General features: G+C 35.6%; 1 protein-coding gene across 1 annotated transcript in view; it reads left to right on the top strand.

Moving 5' to 3' along the window:
• Positions 1–17,234, top strand: part of FAM133A (family with sequence similarity 133 member A) — a 50,428-nt gene extending 33,194 nt beyond the window's left edge. The window contains exon 4 of the mRNA XM_033123779.1: positions 14,297–17,234. Within this exon, the coding sequence (XP_032979670.1) occupies positions 14,400–15,125 (726 nt within the window). The 5' untranslated portion in view covers positions 14,297–14,399 and the 3' untranslated portion in view covers positions 15,126–17,234. The remainder of the gene's footprint in view (positions 1–14,296) is intronic.
• Positions 17,235–25,402: the final 8,168 nt, after the last annotated feature.

Raw genomic sequence — 25,402 nt, 5'->3', positions numbered from 1 at the left:
GGGTACAGAAGAGGGTGATTGAAGCATTGATATATGTTAAATCAAGTAAGGCTGTTTAAAGCCATTTATAAATAGACGTGTTTTAAACTGTGTTCTCTGGGAAAATATTAAAGAGCCCCCCTGGTATTTTGCTTCCTATGTTTAGGGCCTTATCTTTTCACAGTTGTTAGAAGAGATGGCACATGTATCCTAGCACTGTTAGATCCTAGGGAAAAGTTGTCAGATTTTAGACTACAAATCAATTCAGATACATAGCGAAATGCTTCAAGATGCATCTCATGATCCTCTAATATAAAATACGTCACTTTTAACACTAACATGTAGATAAAATTATAAAGAATCAATGGAAGGTGGAGTTCTATCTCACTTTGAAAGTCTAATATATGAATTATATTCCCTTTATGTCCTGGTCAGATGTGAATGAAATTGATTTTAGATGCTCAGTAAAAAACATTGACTTACCAAGCTTTGTGACTTGAAGAATCTTGTCAAGGGTTCCTACAAAATTCATATCATGAGACATTTGTTAAATAGAAACTGGGACAATGAAAAGAAGACACGTGGCACCTTATTTTTGCAGTGTAGTTTCGTAGGAATTATGTCACACAGATGGAAAGAAAGTAGAATTCAGTTAGCTTTGGTTCATGTAAGATGGCCCCTTGAATAGTGGAACAGGAATTTTCAATGCTCCTAAGACATTTTGTTTACATCATTTATTGCTTCATCTTACCACATCTAAACATTCATTATAGGTTGAAATCTGTTGTCATGCAAAAGTCAAAAAAGTCACTAGTGAGTATCCAAAACTTACCAATTGCACTAACAAAGTAAGTTCCTTCTTGGCAAACACTTAGTTGAATTTGGTGTGTACAATGTCTGTCAATTAAGTTTGCGATCTTGCCACCCTGTGCTTACATGGGCAGCACTGTACAAACTCAGTAAGGTTTCATAACCTTGGTATATCAGTGTCTCATAGCTGTGTTCATGTTGATGTGTGGCGGTGTCTTGCTGAGTGGTGTTCTTTATTGTTGTTGCGTGTTCTTGTGTGCCGTTGCGAGAATGTCTGAGCTTGAATTACGGTAATGAACAAACATTAAATTTCTTATTAAACTTGGCAAGAGTGGAAGTGAGATCAGGGACATGTTAGTCCAAGTTTATGGGGATAATGCCATAAATAAAACAACAGTGCACCAATGGATTAAATATTTTCCTGAGGGGAGAAAACGCGTCACCGATGTAGAGAGGTCGGGGCCACCAGTAACAAGCAGAACTGATGAAAACATTGCAAAAATTCGTCGAATTGTGCGTTCAAATCGTTGGCTGACTGTGAGAAGCATAGAAGACCCACGTAAACATCGTCAGAAAGACAGGAAAATCTTAACTAAAAATCTTGGCCTGAAAAAGCTGTGTGTAGAAATGGTCCTGAAGGAGCTCACCGATGAACAAAAGCAAAGGAGAGCTGAAATTTGCTAAGACCTTTTGGAGAGGCAAGATGATGTTTTGGGCCATGTTATCACTGGTGATGAAATATGGGTGTACCAATATGACCTTGAAATAAAACATCAAAGAGCACAATGGAAGTCAGCCAATTCTTCACGACCAAAAAAGTTCCATCAGTCCAAATCAAGAGTCAAAAAGATGTTGCTAACCTTTTTATGATATCAGAGGGATTATTCATTATGAGTTTATACCAAATGGACAAACAGTTAACCAAGTTGACTATTTGGACGTGCTGAAAAGACTGTGAAAAGGTTAGACGACCTGAACTTTTCTCCAACGATTCGTGGCTCTTGTATCATGACAATGCACTCGCTCACACGGCACTGTCTGTGAGGGAGTTTTTAGCCAGTAAACAAATAACTGTATTGGAACACCCTCCCTACTCTCCTGATCTGGCCCCCAGTAACTTCTTTCTTTACCCGAAGAGAAAGGAAATATTGAAAGGAAGACATTTTGATGACATTCAGGACATCAAGGGTAATACGATGACAGCTCTGATGGCCATTCCAGAAAAAGAGTTCCAAAATTGCTTTGAAGGGTGGACTAGGCACTGGCATCAGTGCATAGCTTCCCAAGGGGAATAATTCGAAGGTGACCATGGTGATATTCAGCAATGAGATATGTAGCGCTTTTTCTAGGATGAGTTCATGAACTTAATTGTCTGACCTCGTATGTATGTACAGGTAACCCCCATATAACACAGCACTTCTATAACACGGTTTCACTCTAACACAGTTCAAGAATTGGGGAAAACCCTCGTACAACGGCATCCTAGAACAGGGTTTCACTCTAACATGGTTTGAGAATTAGAGAAATTTCCTGAACAACATGGAGTGTAATAAGAGCTTTTAAGAGCAAAAAATATCTCATTCAAAATTAGGGAAATCCCTGAACAACTTGAAACGTAATACAAGCTTTTAAGAGCAAAAGATTTCTCATTTGAAATTTTTCACTCAAGCCTGGATGTCGTATCAGATTTTACTGCAGAATTTCCTAAATGAAGATCCTTCCACCGAAAGAAGCACAAAGTTTAAGAGAGAATTTCACGAGTGCTTAGCACCATATAACGAAATTTATAAAGATCTCTCAGCTAAAAGCAAGCAATCTAAAATAACAGATTTTTTTTTTGCAAAAATTGCAGAATAGAAGTCAAGATAATGCTGAAGAAAGTTCAACGGATGAAGATACCTTGTCAAAGAGAAAACACCCTCGGGTAATGGTGCTTGGTAGTGATGATAAAGAAAACATTATTTACTACATATTAATATGTTATACTTTTGATGAAAATTGCCTTAGTAAAGATATTTCTCTGAATTATAAAAATATAAGAGTATGTTTTTTTTAATTGTTTGGAACCTTATCCTTTTTTTTGTACTAGTTCTTTGTTTCATTTAACATGGATTCGCATAACACTGTATTTTTAAGGAACTTAATAACCGTGTTATGTGGGGGTTCCCTGTAATGGATTTCTACAGACAGTTTCTTAAAATATTGACACTGGCACTATAAACAATAGCATTTTGTTTATGGCTTCTTGACTAGAACAAAGTGCTTAAGGGGCAAGGCTTGCTCTTCTGAGGGCCTTTGCTCTTTTATTTATACTATACTCTTAGACTTTTCACACAGTTTCAGAAATGTATGCAGGAGATATCCTTTCCTATTACTCAAGAAATAACCATAACATGGACTTTGTTGATGATGAGTCAGTCACGTCACCTAGATGTCACATTATAGTCAACACAATGGTCTGCATACCATCTCTAAATAATGTATATTTGTCATCCAAGTGTCAGCTACTTAGTTCAAACTTGATATATGAGTGAATAAATGAGAATAATTTCATATATTTCCTAGCCCTGTCTGCTAAGAGGGCCTAGAAGCAGTGATTCCCCAGTAGGACTCTAGGGCTAATGGAGGGGACATACAAAATGATCCTGGGGCATCTTGTAGAGTTAGAAAGTAAGTGCTTAAGAAACAAAATGATGGTGGTATGTCAAAGGGACTTAAAAGTCAACTAAAAGAGCTCCCAAAGTCTAAAATTGGAACAATTTTAGCAACACAATAAAGTAGTATTAAAATATTACCTAAAGTATAAAATCAATATTCATGATCCATACTGATACTAATAAATGATTGAAATAATAAAGTAATACAGATGAATTGACAAGTCTCTGATACACATGAATTTCAAATAATCTTTGTAGATATTCATCCATCAAGGAGGTGGAACATAAGTCCCCACTCCTTAAGTATGGCCTGCACATAGTGACTTCCTTCCAAAGAGTACAGTATGGAACGGGAGGGTCATCTTACAGTGGAGAAAGCTGACAAGCATTGCCTAAGTCAAGTGATCGACGTTAACATCAGTGATAAGTCACCTTAGTTTGTACTCTTAATATGATGTAAAGAGAATGGTACTTGACCTGTTTTCTTCCTCCCAAGAACTTACAACCTAACTCTAACCATGAGAAAAACATCAGACAAACCTAAATTGAACAGCATTCTAAAAAATAAATACCTGATCAGTGTTTCTCAAAACAGTAAAATCATCAAAACCAAGGAAATTCTGACAAACTGCCGGTCTAGAGGAGCCTAAGCAACATGGTGACTAAATGTAATGTGGTACCCTTGATGGATTCCTTGGACAGAAAAAGGACATTAGCTAAAAGCTAAGGAAATTTGGTTATAAAGAATGGACTTAATATTAATGTGTCCATATTGGCTTATTAGTTGTGGCAAATGTTCGACATTAATGTAAGATATTAGCAGTAAGGGAAACTGGGTGCAGAGGATACAGCTATTCTCTATTATACTTGCAACTTTTCTGTAAATCTAAAACCATTCTAAAATAAGAAGGGAAGGGGGTGGAGGGTGGTAGAAGAAGGTAAAGGGGATCAAATATATGGTGATGGAAGGAGAACTGACTGGGTGGTGAACACAGTATGCAATATATAGGTGATGTGTTACAGAATGCTACACTTGAAACCTGTAATTTTACTAACCAGTGTCACCCCAATACATTCAATATTTCTTTTTAAAATGTTTGCTTAAAAAAAAAGCATTTTACTTCATTAGCATAAAAGCTAAACAATTACAACATTTGTTTCTCTGAATATAAAATCCAAAATGTATTAGTATATTAAGAGGGTGAAGTACTTGTTTCTCTAAAACAAACACTTAGCTAAAATTTACACTTAGAGCTTCTACCCTCTTATATTCATTCTTTTCTATTTTATCTTGTGCATCTGCAATATTTTTTTGCTGATACAAGCTTTCTGGTATCATCCTTAAGATGGTAGAGACTGATATCTTGTCATTTGACAATTCTGTAGAAGGAAGGAAGAGGAGGCAGCATTTCAAATTTTGCACCTTTTCCCTAGAATGACAAATGTTCCATGACACAACTGTACTAGAGGGAATTCACATGAGGAGAATGGCTTCAGCACATCATGGTTTTCTATCATGTTGATCCCAGTCAAGATAAGAGTGATAGTTCCTCCTTCAAAACAGTCATGCTAACAACTAGAATAAAATGTGTTCATGCTTGAGTTTTATTGAGAAGGAAGGATATCATATTACATACACTTGCTAGAGCTAGATATTCTTAGGAAATTGAGAAATATCATTAAATTTCTCTATGAACCCTCTTTGTCTCTTACTTGGCCTGTGAATTAGATTGTGCTACAGCTATTCTCTATATTATCCATTCAACATGAAATGGCGAAACATAATGTGATAATTAAGTGTTGTTAGTATATATGTGTAGAATAGTATTTTGTAATTTAATAATTGATTGCTATCTTAAATCCTTTAAGTTGCTTGGTAAGAGGCCTTAAGTACCAGTAGCATGGTACTTAAACTTACATTGGTTAGTATGAACGAAAAATACCCAGTTTATTTTTATAGAGGGTCTCATCCAAATGTCCATACCTTCGTTGAAGAGTTAAGTGCTTCAGATTAAGTCTTGGAGCGGTTATCAACTATTTTTATTTTTTTACTTATTTTTATATTTGTTATTAGTTTCAGGTGTACAAAGCAACATAATAGTTAGACATTTAAACCATTCACAAAGTGATAACCCCCCCTAGTCTACTACCCCTCTGACACCATACATAGCTGTTATAATACCGTTGACTATGTTCCCTATGCTGTACTATACACCTAGTGACTACAGAGGATGCCAAAAGAATGTATACACATTTTAAGAAAGGAAAAAAAAACTATATTAAAATTGTAATAATACATACCAATAATAAAAGATGAATACAAGTCATGCGAATACATTTTTTCGGCACTCCCGGTGTGTGTATGAGTGTGTGTGTGTGTGTGTGTGTGTGTGTGTGATATATATACACACATATATATGTGTGTGTGTATATTTATATACACACACACATATATATATACACACATATATATATACACATATATATGTGTGTGTATATAGATATACACACACATATATGTGTATATATATATATATCACACACACATATATATGTATGTATATGTATAATTATAGTTGACATTCAATATTATTCTACTTCAGCTTCAGGTGTATAGTGCAATGATCAGTCATCTACACAGTCTATGATGTGAACCCCCTGATAAGTCCAGTGCCCATCTGGCACCCTACATGATCTTTACAACATTATTGATTATGTTCCCCGTACTGTACTTCACATCCCCATGACTGTTTTGTGACTACCAATTTGTGCTTTCTAATCCCTTCACCTTCACCCCCAACCCCATCCCCCTCCAATCTAGCAACCATTAGTTTTTTCTCTACATCTCTGAGTCTGTTTCTGTTTTGTTGGCTCATTTATTCTGTTCTTTAGATTCCACATGTAAGTGAGATCATATGGTATTTGTCTTTCTCAGTCTGACTTATTTCACTTAGCATAATATTCTCTAGGTCCATCCATGTTGCTGCAAATGATAAGACTTGATTCTTTTTTATGGCTGAGTAATACTCCATTGTATGAATATACCACAGTTTCTTTATCCAGTCGTCTTATTGATGGGAATTTTGGTTTCCATATCTTGGCTATTGTGAATACCATTGCAATAAACATAAGGGTGCATATTTGTTTTTTTCGAATTAATGTTTTGGATTTCTTTGGATAAATACCCAGGAGTGGAATTTCTGGATCATAAAGTAGTTCTGTTTTTAATTTTTTGAGGAACCTCCATAGTACTTTCCAAGTGGCTGCACCAATCTGCAATCCCACCCACCAGCAGTGCACAAGGGTTCCCTTTTCTCCATATCCTCTCCAACACTTGTTACTATTTGTCTTGCTGATGATAGCCATTCTGACAGGAGTGAGGTGCTAACTCATTGTGGTTTTTATTTGCATTTCTCTAATGATTAGTGACATTGAGCATCTTTTCGTATGTCTATTGGCCATCTGAATGTGCTCTTTAGAGAAATGTCTCTTTATGTCCTCTGCCCATGTTTTAATTGGGCTCTTTGGTTTTTTGGTGTTGAGTTGTACGAGTTTTTTTAATAACTTTTGGATATTAACCTCTTATTAGATATATCATTGGCAAATATCTTCTCCCATTCAGTAGGATGTCTCTTTGTTTTGTTGATGGTTTCCTTTGCTGTGAAACAACTTTTTAGTTTCATGTAGTCCCACATGTTTATTTTTTCTTTTGCTTCCCTTGCCCAAGGGGATATATCAGTAAAAAATATTACTAAGGATAATGTCTGCAAAATTACTTCCTATATTTTCTTCTAGGAGTTTTATGGTTTTGGGTCTTACGTTTAAGTATTTAATCCATTTTGAGTTTATTCTTATATATAGCATAAGAAGGTAGTCCAGTTTCATATTTTTGCATGTATCTGTCCAGTTTACTCAGCACAGTTTATTAAACAGATTGTCTTTACCCCAATATAAATTCTACCTTCCTTTGTCATAGATTAAATGAACATATAGGCATGGATTTATTTCTGATTACCCACTATTTTTAAAAGGATTTTCAACTCAACTGCATTGTCTGTGAGAATCCATCTACAGTTAGACATACAATTGAAAATTCAGTGAAATGATTTGTAAAATAGAGTAGGTCTCTAAAATAACAAGACTTGGTGATAGTTACAATAGAAATTACACTGTGAAACATTAAAATATGCTTTTAAGTAACTTAAATTCGTACTGATTTTTACCTGAGCATGTCCAATGAAAAATGGTATAGATACAATCACTTTCAAGAAGGAGAAAAATTGATATGACAGCTGGTTTTCAACAATATAATAATGTGAATATTTTGCATTGTATTTGGCTTTTCCTTTTCAGTTCAGGGCCTTAGCATCTGTTCTTCCTTCTGCCCGGAACATTCAATCAACTTTGACTCTTTTTATTATTCCCATCTTGTTTAACTCCTTCATCTTGCTAATTCTGATTTATCCCTTAGGTCTAAAATTATATGTGAGTATCTCAGAGTTGACCTTCCGTTCTGAATTAGATCCCTCCTTATACCTCTTATAGCGTTCCTGTAAATTTGCTTCATTGTCCCAATCACAATAATAATTATATACTCATTCACTTAATATTTGTATAATGACTATTGCCTTTACTAGACCGTAATCTCTATGACATATAACATGGTATCTGCCTCATAATAGATGATCAAATGTGAGTTTTTGTAAGAATGAATGAACAAATAACTATTATAACACCCAGATTAACCAACAGGGCTGTCACAAGTTATATCTAATTTTTTTACAAAATTAGCATACTTCATATAAATAGAGATACAGAGAATCAATTTAATTTCTATGATAGAAACAGAAAGTAAGCCACAGTACTTTTAAACAAAGAGTATTTGAACAAGAGACTTGGTTGGTGTTACTTTTTCTCTTTTCTCTGTGCTTTATCTTATGAGAAAAGAACACACAGATTCTGCAGTTCTGAAGGCCTCCTACATGTTGTGTTGTGCCAGCACCCTTTCCCAATTCCCCTCTGAAGTTATTCCAAATGTTATTTTTTTACTTTTAATTTTTTGACATTTTTATTATGTAATTATGCAACCATTATCACAATAACTCCTTTTTAAATTTTGATGTTTAAAGTTCATCCCCCACCTCTTCCCCTTTAGCGACCGTCAGCTTTTTCTCAATATCTAGGGGTCTGTTTTTGTTTTGTTTTGTTTATTTTATTTAGATTCCACATATCAGTGAGATCATATGGTATGTGTCTTTCTCCGACTTCACTTAGCATAATACCTTCTGTGTCCATCCACATTGTTATAAATGGGAACATTTCATTCTGTTTTATTGCTGAATAATATCCCTCTGTGTGTGTGTGTGTGTGTGTGTGTGTGTGTGTGTGTGTGTGTGTGTGTGATCTTCTTTATTCATGTATCTGTTAATAGATATCTAGGTTGCTTCCATATCTGGGCTATTGCTAATAATGCTGCAATGAACATAGGGGAGCATATATCTTTTCAAATTAATGTTATTGTTTCTTTGGATAAATATCCAGAAGTGGAATTGCTGCATTGTATGACAGCTCTAATTTTAATTTTTTGAGCAATCTCCATTCTGTTTCTAATTTACAATTGTACCCAAAAATGTAGGAGGGTTCCATTATCTCCACATCCTCACAAACACTTGTTACTTGCTGATTTATTAATGATAGCCATTCTGACAGGTGTGAGGTGATATCTCACTGTGGTTTTAATTTGTTTCTCTGATGATTTGTGATGTTAAGCATCTTTCCATATATGTTGGTCATCTGTATGTCCTCTTGAGAGAAATGGTCCTCTGCCCATTTCAGGTGCTTTGCCCTTGTTTTAATTGGATTGTTTGTCTTTTTGGTGTTAAGTTGTATGAGTTCTTTTATATTTTGAATATGAACCCCTTATCAGGTGTATCACTTGCAAATATCTTCTCCCATTCAGTAGGTTGTCTTTATGTTTTGTTGAGGTTTCTTTGTTGTGCAAAAACTTAGTTTGATGTATTCCCATTTGTTTATTTTTCCTTTTGTTTCCCTGGCTTGAGGAGATATATCCAAAAAGATATTGATAAGAGTGATGTCAACGAGTTTACTGCCTATGTTTTCTTCTAGCAGTTTTATGGTTTCAGGCCTAACATTTACGTCTTTAATCCATTTTGAGTATATTTTTGTATATAGTGTAAGAAAGTAGTCCAATTTCATTTTTTACATGTATCTGTAATTTTAATTATTGGTCCCCACACTCCTGTGCTACCTCAACTGCCTTAATCTTAGCAGATGACCTTGGCACCTACCTTTGAGTGAAAATGAAGGCTGTAATGTGAAAAATACTTCAACTTTTTCCCTTTCATAGCTCATCCTCACCCCCATCTCCCCAAAAAAACCCTGCAGTCACACCTTTTTTGTTTACATTTGGTGAACTTTTCTCTCAACAATATGTTGTGCGTATAGTAGTCCATTGTATACATACTCGTGTACTAAAATTCATATAACCCATTTGTTATTCATGAACATTAAGGGTTTTTTTAACCAACATTTTGATATTTAAAAATTGCTCAAGTGAAATTCATGAACATGTGCCTTTGAGAATTATTGTCCTCTTCTTGAAACTTTATTCTCTCCCTTAAGTTTCTGTGTGACTGTTACTTTCTGTTTTTTGATACTGGTCTAGCTCTTACCACTCTCGCTAATTTTCTGAAGTTTTCTTTGTAGGCTTTACTTTCTCTGCCAAACCCTTGCATGTTGTTATTAAATTGGATCTAGTGTTCAAACCCCTTTTTACTTGAAATCCTCCCCAAGGTAAATTAATTTTCTCCCATGACTTTAGCCGTCACTCTGTGACTGCCAATCCTATATCTCTAACTCAGGTCACATTCCAGAATGCCAATCAATACTCATATATTCAATCTCCTACATGCAGATTGATTCAGATGTCTCACAGGCACCTCAAACTTTATGAGTCCAGTGCCAAACCTAGACATTTTTGCGAAGTCTATGCCACTTCCTATACTACTTAGTCTTCGGCATTGCCTTTTATCTAGTCTCTGAAGCCAGAAGCTTGACCTAGATTCCTTTCTTACCCTCAGCCTTTGTAAACAGTTGGCCATTAATTTCAGTAGAATTCTCTCAACATGTCTCATATATTTCCCCTCTTTTCAGTAGCAATGCCACTGTTTTCAGTCAGACGCTTTCATTTCTTGTTTGCATGAATACTTAAGTGATTTCGTTGCCTTCAATATTCTCTGCCTCCAACTCATCTTTCATACTGTAAAAAAAAGTCTCTTAAACACTGAAATATGAGCACGTCACTCTCCTGCTTAAAATAGTCACTGTCTCCCCATTAGCTTCACTGTAAGCCCCACAGAATAAATTCCAACCTCCTTAGCATCACATCCAAAGCCTTTGTGAACTGGTCTCTACCTATAGTTCTAGCTGATGTCAGGACGAAGTCTCAAGGAACCAAAATTAGAATGGATTGTGCTATTCTAAATGTCCAGTATCAAAGAGAACCAGCAAGTTGAATATGAACTAAAATCCTTAAGGGGTTTTGATGATCGAGTCAAGGAAAGAATGATATTTGACATATCTTTAGAGGAGGACTAAGAATTGAAAAGACAGAAAGACCAAAGAGGAGATGGACTGAACCAAAGGGGAAAGATAATACGAATAAGAACACAGCAAATGAAATGCAGGAAACTTTCACCAGTAGTCTCTGTAAAGTCTGTGGCATTGAGCTTATGATAGATAGGTATGTCTGGTTGACTCAAAGGGTCAAACACCAGATGGAGACTGACAGAAAAATCTATAATATGGCTGATCATCTTTCTCTTCTATTTAAAAGACTTTATTGGCTTCCTAACAACTATAGGACAATATCTAAGATTTTAAAATAACCAAAGAGGGCCTCCATGATCGGGCTATATTCCCGTCTATGCAGCCTCACTTCCTGCCAGTGACCTCTTCAATTTAAGCTCCATCAGCACTAAATACATGGTACTCTTTCAGATTCCTTTTTTTTTTTTTTTTTTTTTTTTTTAGCATATTATTTCCTCTGCCTGGAATGTCCTTCATTTCTCATTTCCTGGGTAAACTATTTATCCTTCAAAATCCTATACAGACATGTCCAACTCCAGGAGGCTTCTCTGAATGCCCCTGTCCTCCAGAGTTCCCCATCCATCTATCTATTCATTTGTTTGTTTATTATTGAGCAAATATTTATTAAGTACTTGATGTGATCCAGATGCCATGTTATGTAATGGGAACTCGATGGTCGATAAGACAGATCAAACATGACGTGTACAATTCCAGGCCTATTTAGCAGTGGATACACATATAGGAGGTCTGACAATTACATTCGCGAACTTGTTGCAATGATGCTGCTAATCTTTTGGTGTTGGTGCACAGCTTCCCAAAGGGAGTACTTCGAAGGTGACCATAGTGATATTCAGCAAGGAGGTATGTGGCACTTTTTCTAGGATGAGTTCATGAACTTCATTGTCTGACCTCATACACACACACACACACACACACACACATACACATTCAAATAAACAGACAAATAATCACCAGTTTACTATGTGCTATGAATAAAAGAAACAAGGAACTCAGATACAGAGTAGCGAAGATGAGTGATAGATATAAAGGCAACCTACTTTAGTATAAGGTTGAGCCATATGAAATTGCTGGTGTTCGACTGTTTTTGTCTTATAAAATTGGCAATTTTATGTAGTTCAACCTAATAATTGCCTTTCTGATGAATTGACATTTAAACTGAGACGTGAAGGATAATGTGGAACTGGCCATGATGGCTTATCTTATAGCTTGGTATGTTCCAGAAACAACAAAGAGAAGACTGAAGAAGATAGAATTGAGAAAAGGGATAAGTGACTCTAGATGAAAGTAAGAGAGATAAGCAGGACAGATCATATAGGACCTTTATAAGAGTGTGGATATGATTCTTTTTTTTTTTAATTTATTGGGGTGACAATTGTTAGTAAAATTACATAGATTTCAGTTGTACAATTCTGTATTACATCATCTATAAATTACATTGTGTGTTCACCACCCAGAGTCAGTTCTCCTTCCATCACCATATATTTGATGCCCCTTACCCTTATCTCCCACCCCCCACCCCCCTTACCCTCTGGTAACCACTAAACTATTGTCTGTGTCTATGAGTTCTTGTTTCTCATTTGTTTCTTTTGTTGTTTTCAGTTTATATACCACATATCAGTGAAATCATATGGTTCTCTGCTTTTTCTGTCTGACTTATTTCGCTTAGCATTATACTCTCAAGATCCATCCATGTTGTCACAAATGTTCCTATATCGTCTTTTCTTACCGCCGAATAGTATTCCATTGTGTATATATACCACAACTTCTTTATCCATTCATCTATCGAAGGACATTTTGGTTGTTTCCATGTCTTGGCCACCGTAAACAAAGCTGCAATGAACATTGGAGCACACGTGTCTTTATGGATAAATGTTTTCAGATTATTTGGGTAGATACCCAGGAGAGAGATTGCTGGGTCATATGGTAATTCTATTCGTAATTTTTTGAGGAACCTCCACACTGCCTTCCATAGCGGCTGCACCAGTCTGCATTCCCACCAACAGTGTATGAGGGTTCCTTTTTCTCCACAGCCGCTCCAACACTTGTTACTATTTGTCTTGTTGATGATAGCCATTCTGACTGGGGTGAGGTGATATCTCATTGTGGTTTTTATTTGCATTTCTCTGATGATTAATGATGTTGAGCATTTTTTCATATACCTATTTGCCATTTGTATGTCCTCTTTGGAGAAATGTCTCTTCAGGTCCTCTGCCCATTTTTCAGTTGGGTTGTTTGTTTTTTTGTTGTTGAGTTTCATGTTTCTTATTAAAATGTAAAGCCACTGGAGTATTTTAAGAACCTTCTGATTGCTGTGTAGGACTGGAATGGAAAAAAGGGTAAGGGTAGAAATAGGTTGATAGAAAGGTGATAGAAGGAGATGATGTAATGTTGTGTTAAGTGTGAAAGGTTTGGAGTCAGGTTGCCTTGGTTTAAATTCTGGTTCTGCCATTTATTCAGTTACTTTATGTAAGTTAGTCAAATTCTCTAAGCCTCAGTTTCTCTGTCTATGAATTACGGGCAACAACAGAATCAACCTCATGATAGTAGTCCAGAGATTGAATGAAATAATCCATTGCAAAATACTAAGAAGTCCCTGGGAGAAAATAAACACTTTTAGATACTAGAAATTAATAGTCTAAGTGAGAGATGATACTGCCTGGACTAACTTGATGACAGCATATTTGGAAAGAAGTGAATGGATGTGAGATCTGTTGTAGAGGTTTAAACAGCAGGATTTAGTAATGGATTGGATGAGAGAAGGGCGGCTTTTTTCAGATGTTTCTGAATTTCTGGATTTCTGTCAAAGAATGGAGTAGATTGTGCTGCACTTTTATAAGTTGAAAAGGTCTGCCTGGTACAGAATTTAGCAATAAAAGTTTCTGTCTTTATACCATATAAAGCAGAATGAAAGAAAGAAAAAAAGATATATAGTATACAATATAAAAGGGAATACTAAAAGGAAATATAAAAGGAAATATTAAAAATTTTAGGTAACAGTCAGAACCTTCATGAGGTATATAAAACATGTTAAGTTTACATTATATTTATACCACAGTGTCTAAAATATGCAAAAATCTTAAATGTGTATATTTTGTTCCCAAGGTCTGAGATTTGGAAAGTTTCTACTGTACTTTGTGAAAGACAGTGAACCATTAAGCTGTGTGTTTATTTTGTCTTACTTTAAAGGTGTTTTGTAATCGTTCCATCTGCTTCTCTCACAGAATGGCACCCACTTGGCGTACCAGCAGTTGAAGAACTTAAGGAGAGCATCTAACCTTAATCTCCTCAGCCACTGAGAGTCTGCTCTGGGAACCATTAGGCACCATGGGAAAGCGGGATAATCGGGTAGCCTACATGAATCCTATAGCCATGGCCAGGTGGAGGGGCCCAGCTCAGTCTGCAGGCCCGACAATACAAGATTATCTCAATCGCCCAAGGCCCACGTGGGAAGAAGTGAAGAAACAATTAGAAAATAAAAAGAAAGGCTCCAAGGCATTAGCTGAATTTGAAGAGAAAATGAATGAGAATTGGAAGAAGGAACTAGAAAAAAGCAGAGAAAAAGTATTAAGTGGAAATGAGAGTTCATCCAAAAAAAGAGAACGAAAGAAAAAGAAAAAGAAGAAATCTTGTCGGTCTTCATCTTCTTCATCAAGCTCTGATTCTTCAAGCAGTTCTTCAGATTCTGAGGATGAAGAAAAGAAACAAGGAAAAAAGAGGAAGAAAAAGAAGAATCGTTCACACAAATCATCAGAAAGCTGTACATGTGAATCTGAATCAGAGAGCAAAGAATCTGGAAAAAAGAAAAAGAAGTCAAAGGATGAAACAGAGAAAGAAAAGTATATAAATGTCAGCAGAAAAAGAAAGAAGACTTACCCTGAGGATAAGCCTTTATCATCAGAGTCCTCATCAGAATCAGATTATGAAGAGGAGGTACAAGCGAAAAAGAAGAGAAGATATGAAGACAGAGAAAAACCAGCAGAAAAAGCGAAGAAGAAGAAGAAGAAGAAGCACAAGAAACATGGTAAAAAGAAGAAAAAGAAGTCGAATTAAGTCACGAGTCAGGATGACATCAAGAAGAAAAATCAAGATTTCCTTATTTTAAAAAAGCAAGGTCTAAAGGAAATTTCAACTGTGAATGTTAGGGCACATTTACCAAAATGCATGTCTCCCTGTGTTAATAGAATTATTATTGGACTTTGAGTTGCCAGTCAAATGCCATTGTGCCAGAAAGGGCCATAATTGTTGTCTGCAGCTTAAATATTGGATTTCGTTTGTGTGTTTTTCCTTACAGTGTTTTAATTACTCTGAGAGCTAAAACCCTGTTGTCATACTAGTGGTTAAAATGTTTGGAATTAAAATGTTTTAGATAATTTTGACAAAGTATATCTAATGTTAAAACTATCTAATTTGGATACATCTTTAAAATACAGTCTGAAATACAGTCTAGACCTCTATAGTTGACATTTTTGAAGCATAGATTTAACATTGATGTCTCAAAATACTTACTTTTGAAGATAAATTTAGTTTAGTTTACTTTTCTCCTTAATAAATTTTTTGTTTACATGTGGAAAGGGCTTGTGGGGGAAAAAATGTTTGCTATCACTTTGGCTAGCTGAATAGTGTGCCTTTGATCCTTATACATTCTATTTTTGCCAGTGCAGCAGCCATTCTTTTCTTACTTAGTGAAATTCTGGGATGTTGTTGTATGCTGCTTCAAGTGAACAAGAAAGACAGCAACGTAACAGTGTAAGTAAGCCCCCGATTCTATGAAATTTACCTCTACTTCAACAGTACTGAATAGTATTTAGCATTAGAGTGTTACATGATTTGATTTAACTTTGATACCCTTTGGAAGGGAGTAATTTTACATAGACCCTGGTATTTTTTGATTAATAAAGATTCTGAAATATTTTGCATGTTTTATACTATTAAGTTTTGATTATCCAGGGATATTCTATATAACCAGTAATCCTTTTTTTATATGATTTATGCTTAAGATACAAGTTTCAAGTTTGTAATTCTTAATCTTACTATATTCATTTCATTACTGTGTTTAATTGCACACTTGCCAAAATAGCATATAAAAAGAAGGTTTTTTAAAAATATTTAATGCCTTCATATTGAAGCTGGTTTACTGTAAGCAAGTTGAGTGCCAGACCTCTAGTACGCTGTATGTCTTGTTACTTAAAACTACTGCCACACTCTTAGTAAATGTGCTGTGTAAAAGTTTGTTGTCTTAAGCATTAATATTGAATTAAACTAGGAGTTAAATTTAGGATATAATGACATCATTGGTCTTATATTTTACTAAGATTTGGTGCCTCATTTCTGTTGCTGATTCACGTTTACCACTAACGCTGAAATGAGTTGAAAATTATTTTTACTTTACATTTTTATATATCAGAGTAATGTGATTTATAAATTGGTGTCTCAAAAAACACCTGTTGCAGAGGTTATGCTAATTGTAATGTCGTATGTACAAAATATTTTGGCATGATGAGACAGTCAATAGCTATTTTTTTAAATAGCTGATTTCATGTCAGCTCCTTTGAATCTCAAGCAAAATTATTATAAATGTAGAAATCATCTAATAGATAAATAACATACTGGCCACCAAAATTTTGGGAGTGGGAATACCAAAATCTCTCAATAAGGTTCTTGGAAAATTATAAATGTAATGCCATGTCAGATCACCTTAAAGCTTCATAACATCTGTTTCCTAAAAATATATATCTATATACTGATAAAATTATTATATTTAAGGGGTATTTTGTATCCATATAGAATTTTTCAAAATTGTTGTTCATTGAAATTTGGAAAAGCTTATATTATTTGTAGAATGTGGCAAAGATATTAACAGCTTATGAAATATCTATGTGCTCCCGTCACTTCCCAGCCCCTTGTAGTTAGGCAACGCCATTTGACTACTTCTAGCAGAGGGATTGCAGAGAGATTGTAAACAGAAGTGATGTGTTGTTTCCATACTGGAACAATAATAAGTCCTGCGTGGATCCTCCAGCTCTCTCTTTACCTGCCACAGTGACCTGAAAGCACTGTGCTCCAGACGGCATACCTACAAGAGTGATGCAACCTGGATCTCTAAGTCACGGTTTGTAAGGGACCTGCCCTGGAGGGTTGATGGACTTGCAGTGAACGGTTTCAGAGTGAAAAATAAATTGTTACATGTTAAGCCACTGAGATTTGGGGTCTTTTTTGTTACCACAGCATCACCTAGCCTAATCTAATAACATAGAGCTCTAGAATGTTGATTTCATTGTTTATATTAAAGAACTCACTTATCTTTTATCACATCTTCCTGTAGTCTGCAGATTGATTCAGAGGTGATCATTTATGCATAACAGAAGGAAATGTTACTTCATTTGCATTGGATTTTTTTATTATTAGTTTCAGGTGTACAAAACAATATAATAGTTAGACATTTATACCCCTCACAAAGTGATAACTCCCCTACCCCAATCTGCTACCCCTCTGACATCTCACACAGCTGTTACATTTCCACTGTCTCTATTTCTTATGACCATATATATGTACTCCACTTCCTGTGACCATATATATATATACGTGACCATATATATATGTGTGTATATATATATATATATATATATATATAATTGTAGTTCACATTCATTATTATTCAGCTTCAGGTATACACTGCAGTGGTCAAGCACCTACACTGTCCATGAAGTGGTCTCCCTAATAAGACAAGTGTCCATCAGATACCCTACAAAATCTTTAGAGCATTATTGACTGCATTGGATTTTATATAATGACTGAGGAAGAGAGTGGTCTAGCATAATATTTCCTGCTTATCAGCAATGCTGACAGAATAGGAAGTAAAGTTTCATTATTCCTCTGATTATAGCCAAAGCAATCTTCCAGTAAAAGGTTTGGGAAGGGAATTTTAAAAGCACTTATAGAGTATTGATAAAGAAGAGAAATGCTGTTTTATAGATGTCAGTCTAGACAATATGGTAGAGAAAAGTGATATGGAAATATGTAGAGAACAATAGGCTAAAATAGATTTAGGTGAGCATTTAATGTGTAGCCTCCAGATTGAAAGCAAAATAACTTACCCCTTATGTGAAAAACACTAAAGTTATTATTTAGTAATTTTCTTTATGTAACTCAAAGGAATAATAGCTTTAGTCATAACATTCAACTTTGTGGCAAGGGAAGCAGTGGGGAAGTCAATAAGGAAATAGATAGGAGAGGGGAAAAATCAATACAATCTAGATTAGGAATGTAATTGCAAGCACAAAAAGAAGAATTTGAAATATCTCAGGCTGAAGATAAAGGATTAGATTGGATATAAGGAAAAGGAATAAAATTTGGGGTTCTGATTGTATACCTTCTGATAGATAGTTCCTTGTTTATTATAAATTTATCTTGAAAAGGCTGTACCTTTGACATTGTAACTCTAGTCATTTCCTGTTTGACCATATTTATTCTACCAAAATAAGCAGTATTTAATCTGATACAGGTTTATAGCTACTTCATGATTCGTGGAAAGTGTAGCCAAACATTCAAGTGTACCTATGTGCTTCAGAGCTGAACTGAATTTCCTAGTCCTTCCTGAGCTGCAAACAAGATGTGTTCTTTCTTCAAATTATTCTTTCACTTTTACTTGACTCTTTCATGACACTTAACCTTAATCTGCCTTGTATTATGTATTTTGTGTACTTAGGAATTCCAGTTATTAAGAGTACTGGCTCTTGGCTAACCAGAGGTTGAAATTCTTGGTGTGCTGTTTCTTGATATGTGGCTCTAAGTAAGTTAGTTTACCTCAGTGTGCCTCAATTTCCTCAGATACAAAATGAAAAAAAAAATAATAGTATCTATCTCTAGAATTATTATGAGAAGAAGACAAAATATCATTTAAAGCATATAACACAGTTCCTGGCACATAGTAACTGCTCAATAAACGTTATTTATTCTTTTTCCTCCTCCTATCATCATCATTATTATCATCATTCCCACTACTACATTTTAACCTACTTAAAAGTAGAAGCTGTTTCATCTTTTATCTCTTGCAATGATCGTACACAATGTTTTGCATATGATAGGTGACGCATGACTTTCATTAAATCGAATTGGTCAGAACCTGGAAGAAAAGAGAACCTAAATGAATGCAATGTATTAGATGCTATGTATAAACTCCCTACCTCATTTTTAAAAATAAAGTATTGAAATATAATTTTCATGCCATATGATTCACCTTTTCAAGTATACAATTCAATGTTTTTTAGTATACTTATAGATAATATGCAAACAAAACCAAAATCAACATTAGGACATTTTAGTCACCTCAAAAAGAAACTCCGTACCTACCACCTCCCAGCCTCTCCAGTCCTAAGCTACTACTAACATACTTTCTGTCTCTATAGATTTCCCTGTTCTGGACATTTTATATAAATGGAATTATACAATATTTGATCCTTTGGGGCTGGCTTCTTTCACTTCTTTCACCTACTATAATATTTTCAAGGTTCATCCACTTTGCATCATGTATCAAGAACTATACCAAGGTATTATGAAAGAAAATCCAATGCATCCTACAAAATTTCTGCTGGAATCAGGAGAAACATCACTTCCATACTTAGATTTGTTGGGCATAATTGATCTGACTTGCATTGCTTTAAATATTGCAGGCTTTTTGAGGGGTTATATTTTCTGGAAGTAGAAGTGTTCAAATAAGGAAGGGTTCATGATAGAAACTGAACAATTTTTATGATAGAGGCTGATAATGGTAACACAGCATGACTGATTTTGTGCTCAGAAACTTTGCAAGAGTAGAACTTTTTAAAAAAGAGTACGGAAACGTCTAATATTCCCTCCAATAAGCTACTACATTGAATGGTATCATCAAGAATTCTATACAATGTTTACCGATGTCTTTCCCCAGAAGCTGTTTACTAAAGTCAAATGACTATTAACAATGTCATTATAAATGGCCTTATTGCTAGTTATTTTTAGCATCATGTTGCCCATGTGGGTTAAGTAAATCTTTTCATTTTTTTCCTTTAACTTGAGCTCAAAGTTTACAGAATTATTTTATATACTGCAAAATGATTACCCACTCTGCTATCTTACTGGGATCTCAAAATACCACAGCTCTATGGAAACTTAGGAAACATAAATAGAAATCAACTTATTAGCCATTAAAATAACCATTTGTGTCACTCAAAGTGGTTATATTAAGTCATCAAATATTTGCATGGACTTTATTTTTCAAAAAATCTTGATCAACTATTTTTAATAATAATCCTATCATCTAAGAATAGCCAGTAAAAATAAGACCTTGTAAAAAAAAAAAAAAGCCAGGTTATTCTCCACACGAGTCTCTGCATTTGGTTTGTACATTGTCCTGTGTGACAAGCCTGCAGACTATGAGGTTAGTATTCCCACCATTCAGACTATCCCGATTGTTTTAGACTCTCTGGAATTGCATCAAAGAGCTTCAGACAATAATGCTAACAACTCAGGACAGTGTTTATTTATTTTACTTAAGGAGACTGACTACATAGTAGTTTCATGAAAAACCTGTTTCACAGATTTAAAAGGATAACTCCAAAAAACTTTTAGTTTTTTGGAACAAGTGCCTGTCCCCTTTCCTTTGACAGCATAGTATCAACCTAGAGGATTCAAATACAAAGTGTGGCCAAAGGACATGCCCCCCTTTCTCTGAAGAACTGTAGGCAATCAAGTCTCACACCAAACAGGACTGTGCTATCTCTTCACCAACCTCATTGCAGGATTGTTTATATATATATATATATATATATATATATATATATATATGTAAAACGTGTATATAACATGTATATATATAACGTGTATATGTGTATATATTATATATATATATATATATATATATATATATATATATATAATAAGTAGTAATTCTTTGTCTCTGGACTTGGAAATCCCTTTTCGTATAAGTATGACTAAGCTTATTTCCGTACAGTTGCTGCTGTCCATTGATAGCCATGACGTTACCTCCCTCCCATCCCAACTGAGAACCTAGGCTACATAGTATCAGCTTCCAGTCATTTTACCTAAACACAATTATTATATAATTGACATTAAATGCTATGAAACGCAAACAACCCAATTGAAAAATGGGCAGAGGACCAGAAGAGACATTTCTCCAAAGAGGACATACAAATGGCAAATAAACATATGAAAAATGCTCAACATCACTAATCATCAGAGAAATGCAAAAAAAAAAAAAAAAAAAAAAAAAAACCATAATGAGATACCACCTCACCCCAGTCAGAATGGCTATCATCAACAAGACAAATAGTAACAAGTGTTGGAGAGGCTGTGGAGAAAAAGGAACCCTCATACACTGTTGGTGGGAATGCAGACTGGTGCAGCCGCTATGGAAGGCAGTGTGCAGGTTCCTCAAAAAATTACGAATAGAATTACCATATGACCCAGCAATCCCTCTCCTGGGTATCTACCAAAAAAATCTGAAAACATTTATCCATAAAGACACATGTGCTCCAATGTTCATTGCAGCTTTATTTATGGTGGCCAAGACATGGAAACAACCAAAGTGTCCTTCGATAGATGAATGGATAAAGAAGTTGTGGTATATATACACAATGGAATACTATTCGGCGGTAAGAAAAGATGAAATAGGACCATTTGTGACAACATAGATGGATTTTGAGATTATAATGGTAAGCAAAATAAGTCAGACAGAAAAAGTACACAACCATATGATTTCACTGATATGTGGTATAAAAACCAAAAACAACAAAAGAACAAGACAAACAAATGAGAAACAAGAACTCATAGACACAGACAATAGTTTAGTGGTTACCAGAGGGTAAGGCAGGAGGGGGGTGGGAGATGAGGGTAAAGGGAATCAAATATATGGTGATGGAAGGAGAACTAACTCTGGGTGGTGAACACGCAATGTGATTTATAGATGATGTAATACAGAATTATACACCTGAAATCTATGTAACATTACTAACACTTGTTACCCCGATAAACTTTAGTTTAATAAAAAAATGCTATGACACGGGCTTGGCGTAAGTTACTTGGTTTTGATTAGTCCATGTTGCAGCTTTTGCCATAAACTTTGCAAACTGAGGTGCAAAAAGTCAATGCCAAATTTAGAGTCAGCACAGTGTGGAGATTCATTGTGCTGGCATTGGAGACAGCTTGCATCACAGCAACCCTACAATGAAATGAGATAACGCATGGAAAATATTTAGGTTTTAAAACTCTCCAGCTTTTCAGCCACTCCCACCTATTCCATTTCAAAAGCAACACTTACCTCTTGCGTCCCAATATCCCACCTCACCCCCCAATTCTTAATACTCCCTTGCATTGCATATGTGTGTGTGTATCCATAGCGATCTATCCCCAAAGTGGAAATAGTAAAATAAATTCCCTGTATTTTTTAAGACTTCATTTTCTTCTGTCTTCTCTTCATGGTACAGATTGTCTCATTTTACAGAGGTAATTGTAATCCTTTTATTTAGTGCTCCCCCCCAAAAAAAACCTTAATTGGTTATCAATATATGTCATTTTTAACCTATCCACTCCACATTCTAACCTTTATTCAATTAGTTTACTTTTTAAGATTTATCACATTTACTCCCTACCTCAACCTTCACAGGATTAATTTATCTAGATCTTCTTCAGATATAATCCACAAGAACATGTTTTCCTTTATTGCGGCCTCTTTACTCAGATAAATATTTTACCAGTAGTACAACAGAACAGTAGTTAAAATCCCATTACATCTATCACAAATGAGCAGTAGGGAAACCAGTGAATAAAATCCATGACCTAGTGTGACTCAAAACAATCTCAATGATAATTCAGTACATAAAAACAAAATAAAAATAGAAAAATGATCATCAACGAAAAAATTTGAAACTTAAGAAAAGACATCCCGTGGCTGTTAAGCAATCATTGCTCCTGCATGATGGCCACATATTTCTAGACCTAACCAAAAATCCCATATGAACGATTTCTATATCGCCAATAGTCTTTTGTAATTTTGCATAAATATTTAACAATCAAATTATAAATGACAATTGCAATCTAGTAACAGGACAAAATTTGACTACCCCTAATATATATATCCGTATATGTACATGTACAGAGTGACCCTTTAGAAAATTGTGTGTCGCTTTCCAGCACATACTCACCCTAGCATAGTTAGTAGACTGTTCCAAGGGCACTGCCCTGGGGATTGTATCAATCAGAGACCCGAACATTTAACAGATAACACACACAAGTTAGGATCATTTAAAAGGACTTATTTGCAAAAGGGCTATTTACAAAGGTGTTGGCAAGAGTGTAGGAGAACCACGTGACAGGACAGTAACCCAGGGATAGTAACAATGAGCTCTTATTACTTCTAGGCCTGTAGGGACTAGAACTATGAAGGTGAGAGTTGTATATTGAAGACCACCTTGAACAGAGCCTGGTCATAGTCAGCCTGAGCTGACATTTCAGAGAACAAGTAGCCTGATCTCCTGTCCTGGTTCTCCATTAGCTGAACCCAATGGAAATTCAGAACTCGTGGGATCTTGTCAATGTGGTCCATACATGTCAGCTTCCTGGGGCACAGAACAGGTTGAAGAAGGATGGAGAGTGGAGCTATAGGGGCAAATAAAAGATACCTAGCACTGCTCAGCTCTTTTGCTCCTCAGTATCCTCTCTTGTCCTTCATCTGAATGAAAATTTCATGTCTCCACTAAAGGGGTTGCACGAAGCCACACAAGTTACCGCATCATTGCAAGGTGATGTCATTTTGGTTATACACCACCTATAATGGCAGCCACTACTGATATTCACTAATATCAGTAAAAGGAACATAAAGCATAGTGCTACATTTTTCTCCTCTGTAACTCTTCATGGGATTAAATTGGTAACCCTAGCTGCCTTTCCTCTCCTATTCTGTGCCCCCTTTACCTTCTGCCAGCACCTGGATGGATGAGGTTCTTTACCTGATTGAGTATAACAAATCTTTATTCCTGAAGGATCTGAGTTCTATTGTCTTTCCTTTACTGAGTTGTTGCAATTTACATTGAAGAAGACAGTTGGTCAAGGGATTAACAAGAGGCACCACTTCTTTTTACTCCCTTGCCCAACTGTGAAGCCTCTGGATTCCGAACATAATCCTCTTTGTCTCATTGTGTAGCAACAACCCAATTTCCCCTTAAAATTAGAATCAATTACCTAGTCCAATACATTGACTCCCTTCTTTGTCTATTGGTTTAATGGCATGAGGAGCTTAAAAAAGTTCATGAAATGGTCTCAGCTTCGCATCCATCAGACCCATGACTTTGTTTCCTGATGGAAGTACCCCTCCGTTGCACACTACAATCTCCAAACACACCAAGCCCAAGACTGAGGGATTGGAAGCAAAATTTTTTCAAATATATTATGTGATAGTAGGAAGAACCACTTAGTTCCTGGCTATAGGAGAAATTGCACCATTTATTGGCCACGGTTTAAAGCATATATAACATCATTTAGGACAGCATCCTAAACTTGTAAGTTGTTTTCTCCTGTTTGTCAATAACAAACGAATCTTCAGCAAACTTACATAAGGCACATAATAAAACCACTGAATTTTGTGGTTGTGTACCCGTTGCTATAAGATGTATCCCTGATTAGAGGTAATATTGTCTGAGATATCACGTCCATCAATTAAAGCATCCTATTAGTCCATGAACAGTGGTACTGGCACAATCTTTCCAGGCAGAGAAGGGAAATCCATATCCAGAATATGTGTCCATCCCATTAGGACAAATTGTTGCCTCCTCCATAAGAAGAGAGATCCGGTATAATCACTCTGACACCATATAGCCTACTGGTTCATTGGAAATTATACTGTAGTAGGGACTCAACATTAGCCTCTGCTGTGAACAGGTTGGACACTCAGAAGCGGTGGTAGCCAAGTCAGCTCTGGCGATGGAAAGACCATACTGTTGAACCCATGCATAGCCACTATCCCATCCACCATGTACACTTTGTACATGGGCTGATTTAATAATCATTGGGGTGATTGGAGAAAAAGCTTGACTAAAAGAGCAGGTCATTTTGCCCATCTGATTATTGAGAGTCTTTTCTGAAATGGATGCCCTCTGGTCATCAGTATTTGCATAGCTAAGAATTTCTTCACATGCTTAGCTCATTCAGAGGTCTATCCAAATACTTCCCCCACAACGTGAATTCCTTGTCACTGATTTCCCAGTTCTGATCTTTCCAAATCCCTTACCTACCTGTTAGAATTTGCTCATGAATTTATGTACATCCATACGTCAGGCCAT

This window comes from Rhinolophus ferrumequinum, chromosome X, assembly GCF_004115265.2.
Source record: "Rhinolophus ferrumequinum isolate MPI-CBG mRhiFer1 chromosome X, mRhiFer1_v1.p, whole genome shotgun sequence".
Taxonomy (NCBI): Eukaryota; Metazoa; Chordata; class Mammalia; order Chiroptera; family Rhinolophidae; genus Rhinolophus; species Rhinolophus ferrumequinum.
Note: the sequence above shows the minus strand (reverse complement) of the source record. Positions and strands in the feature narration are given on the sequence as shown.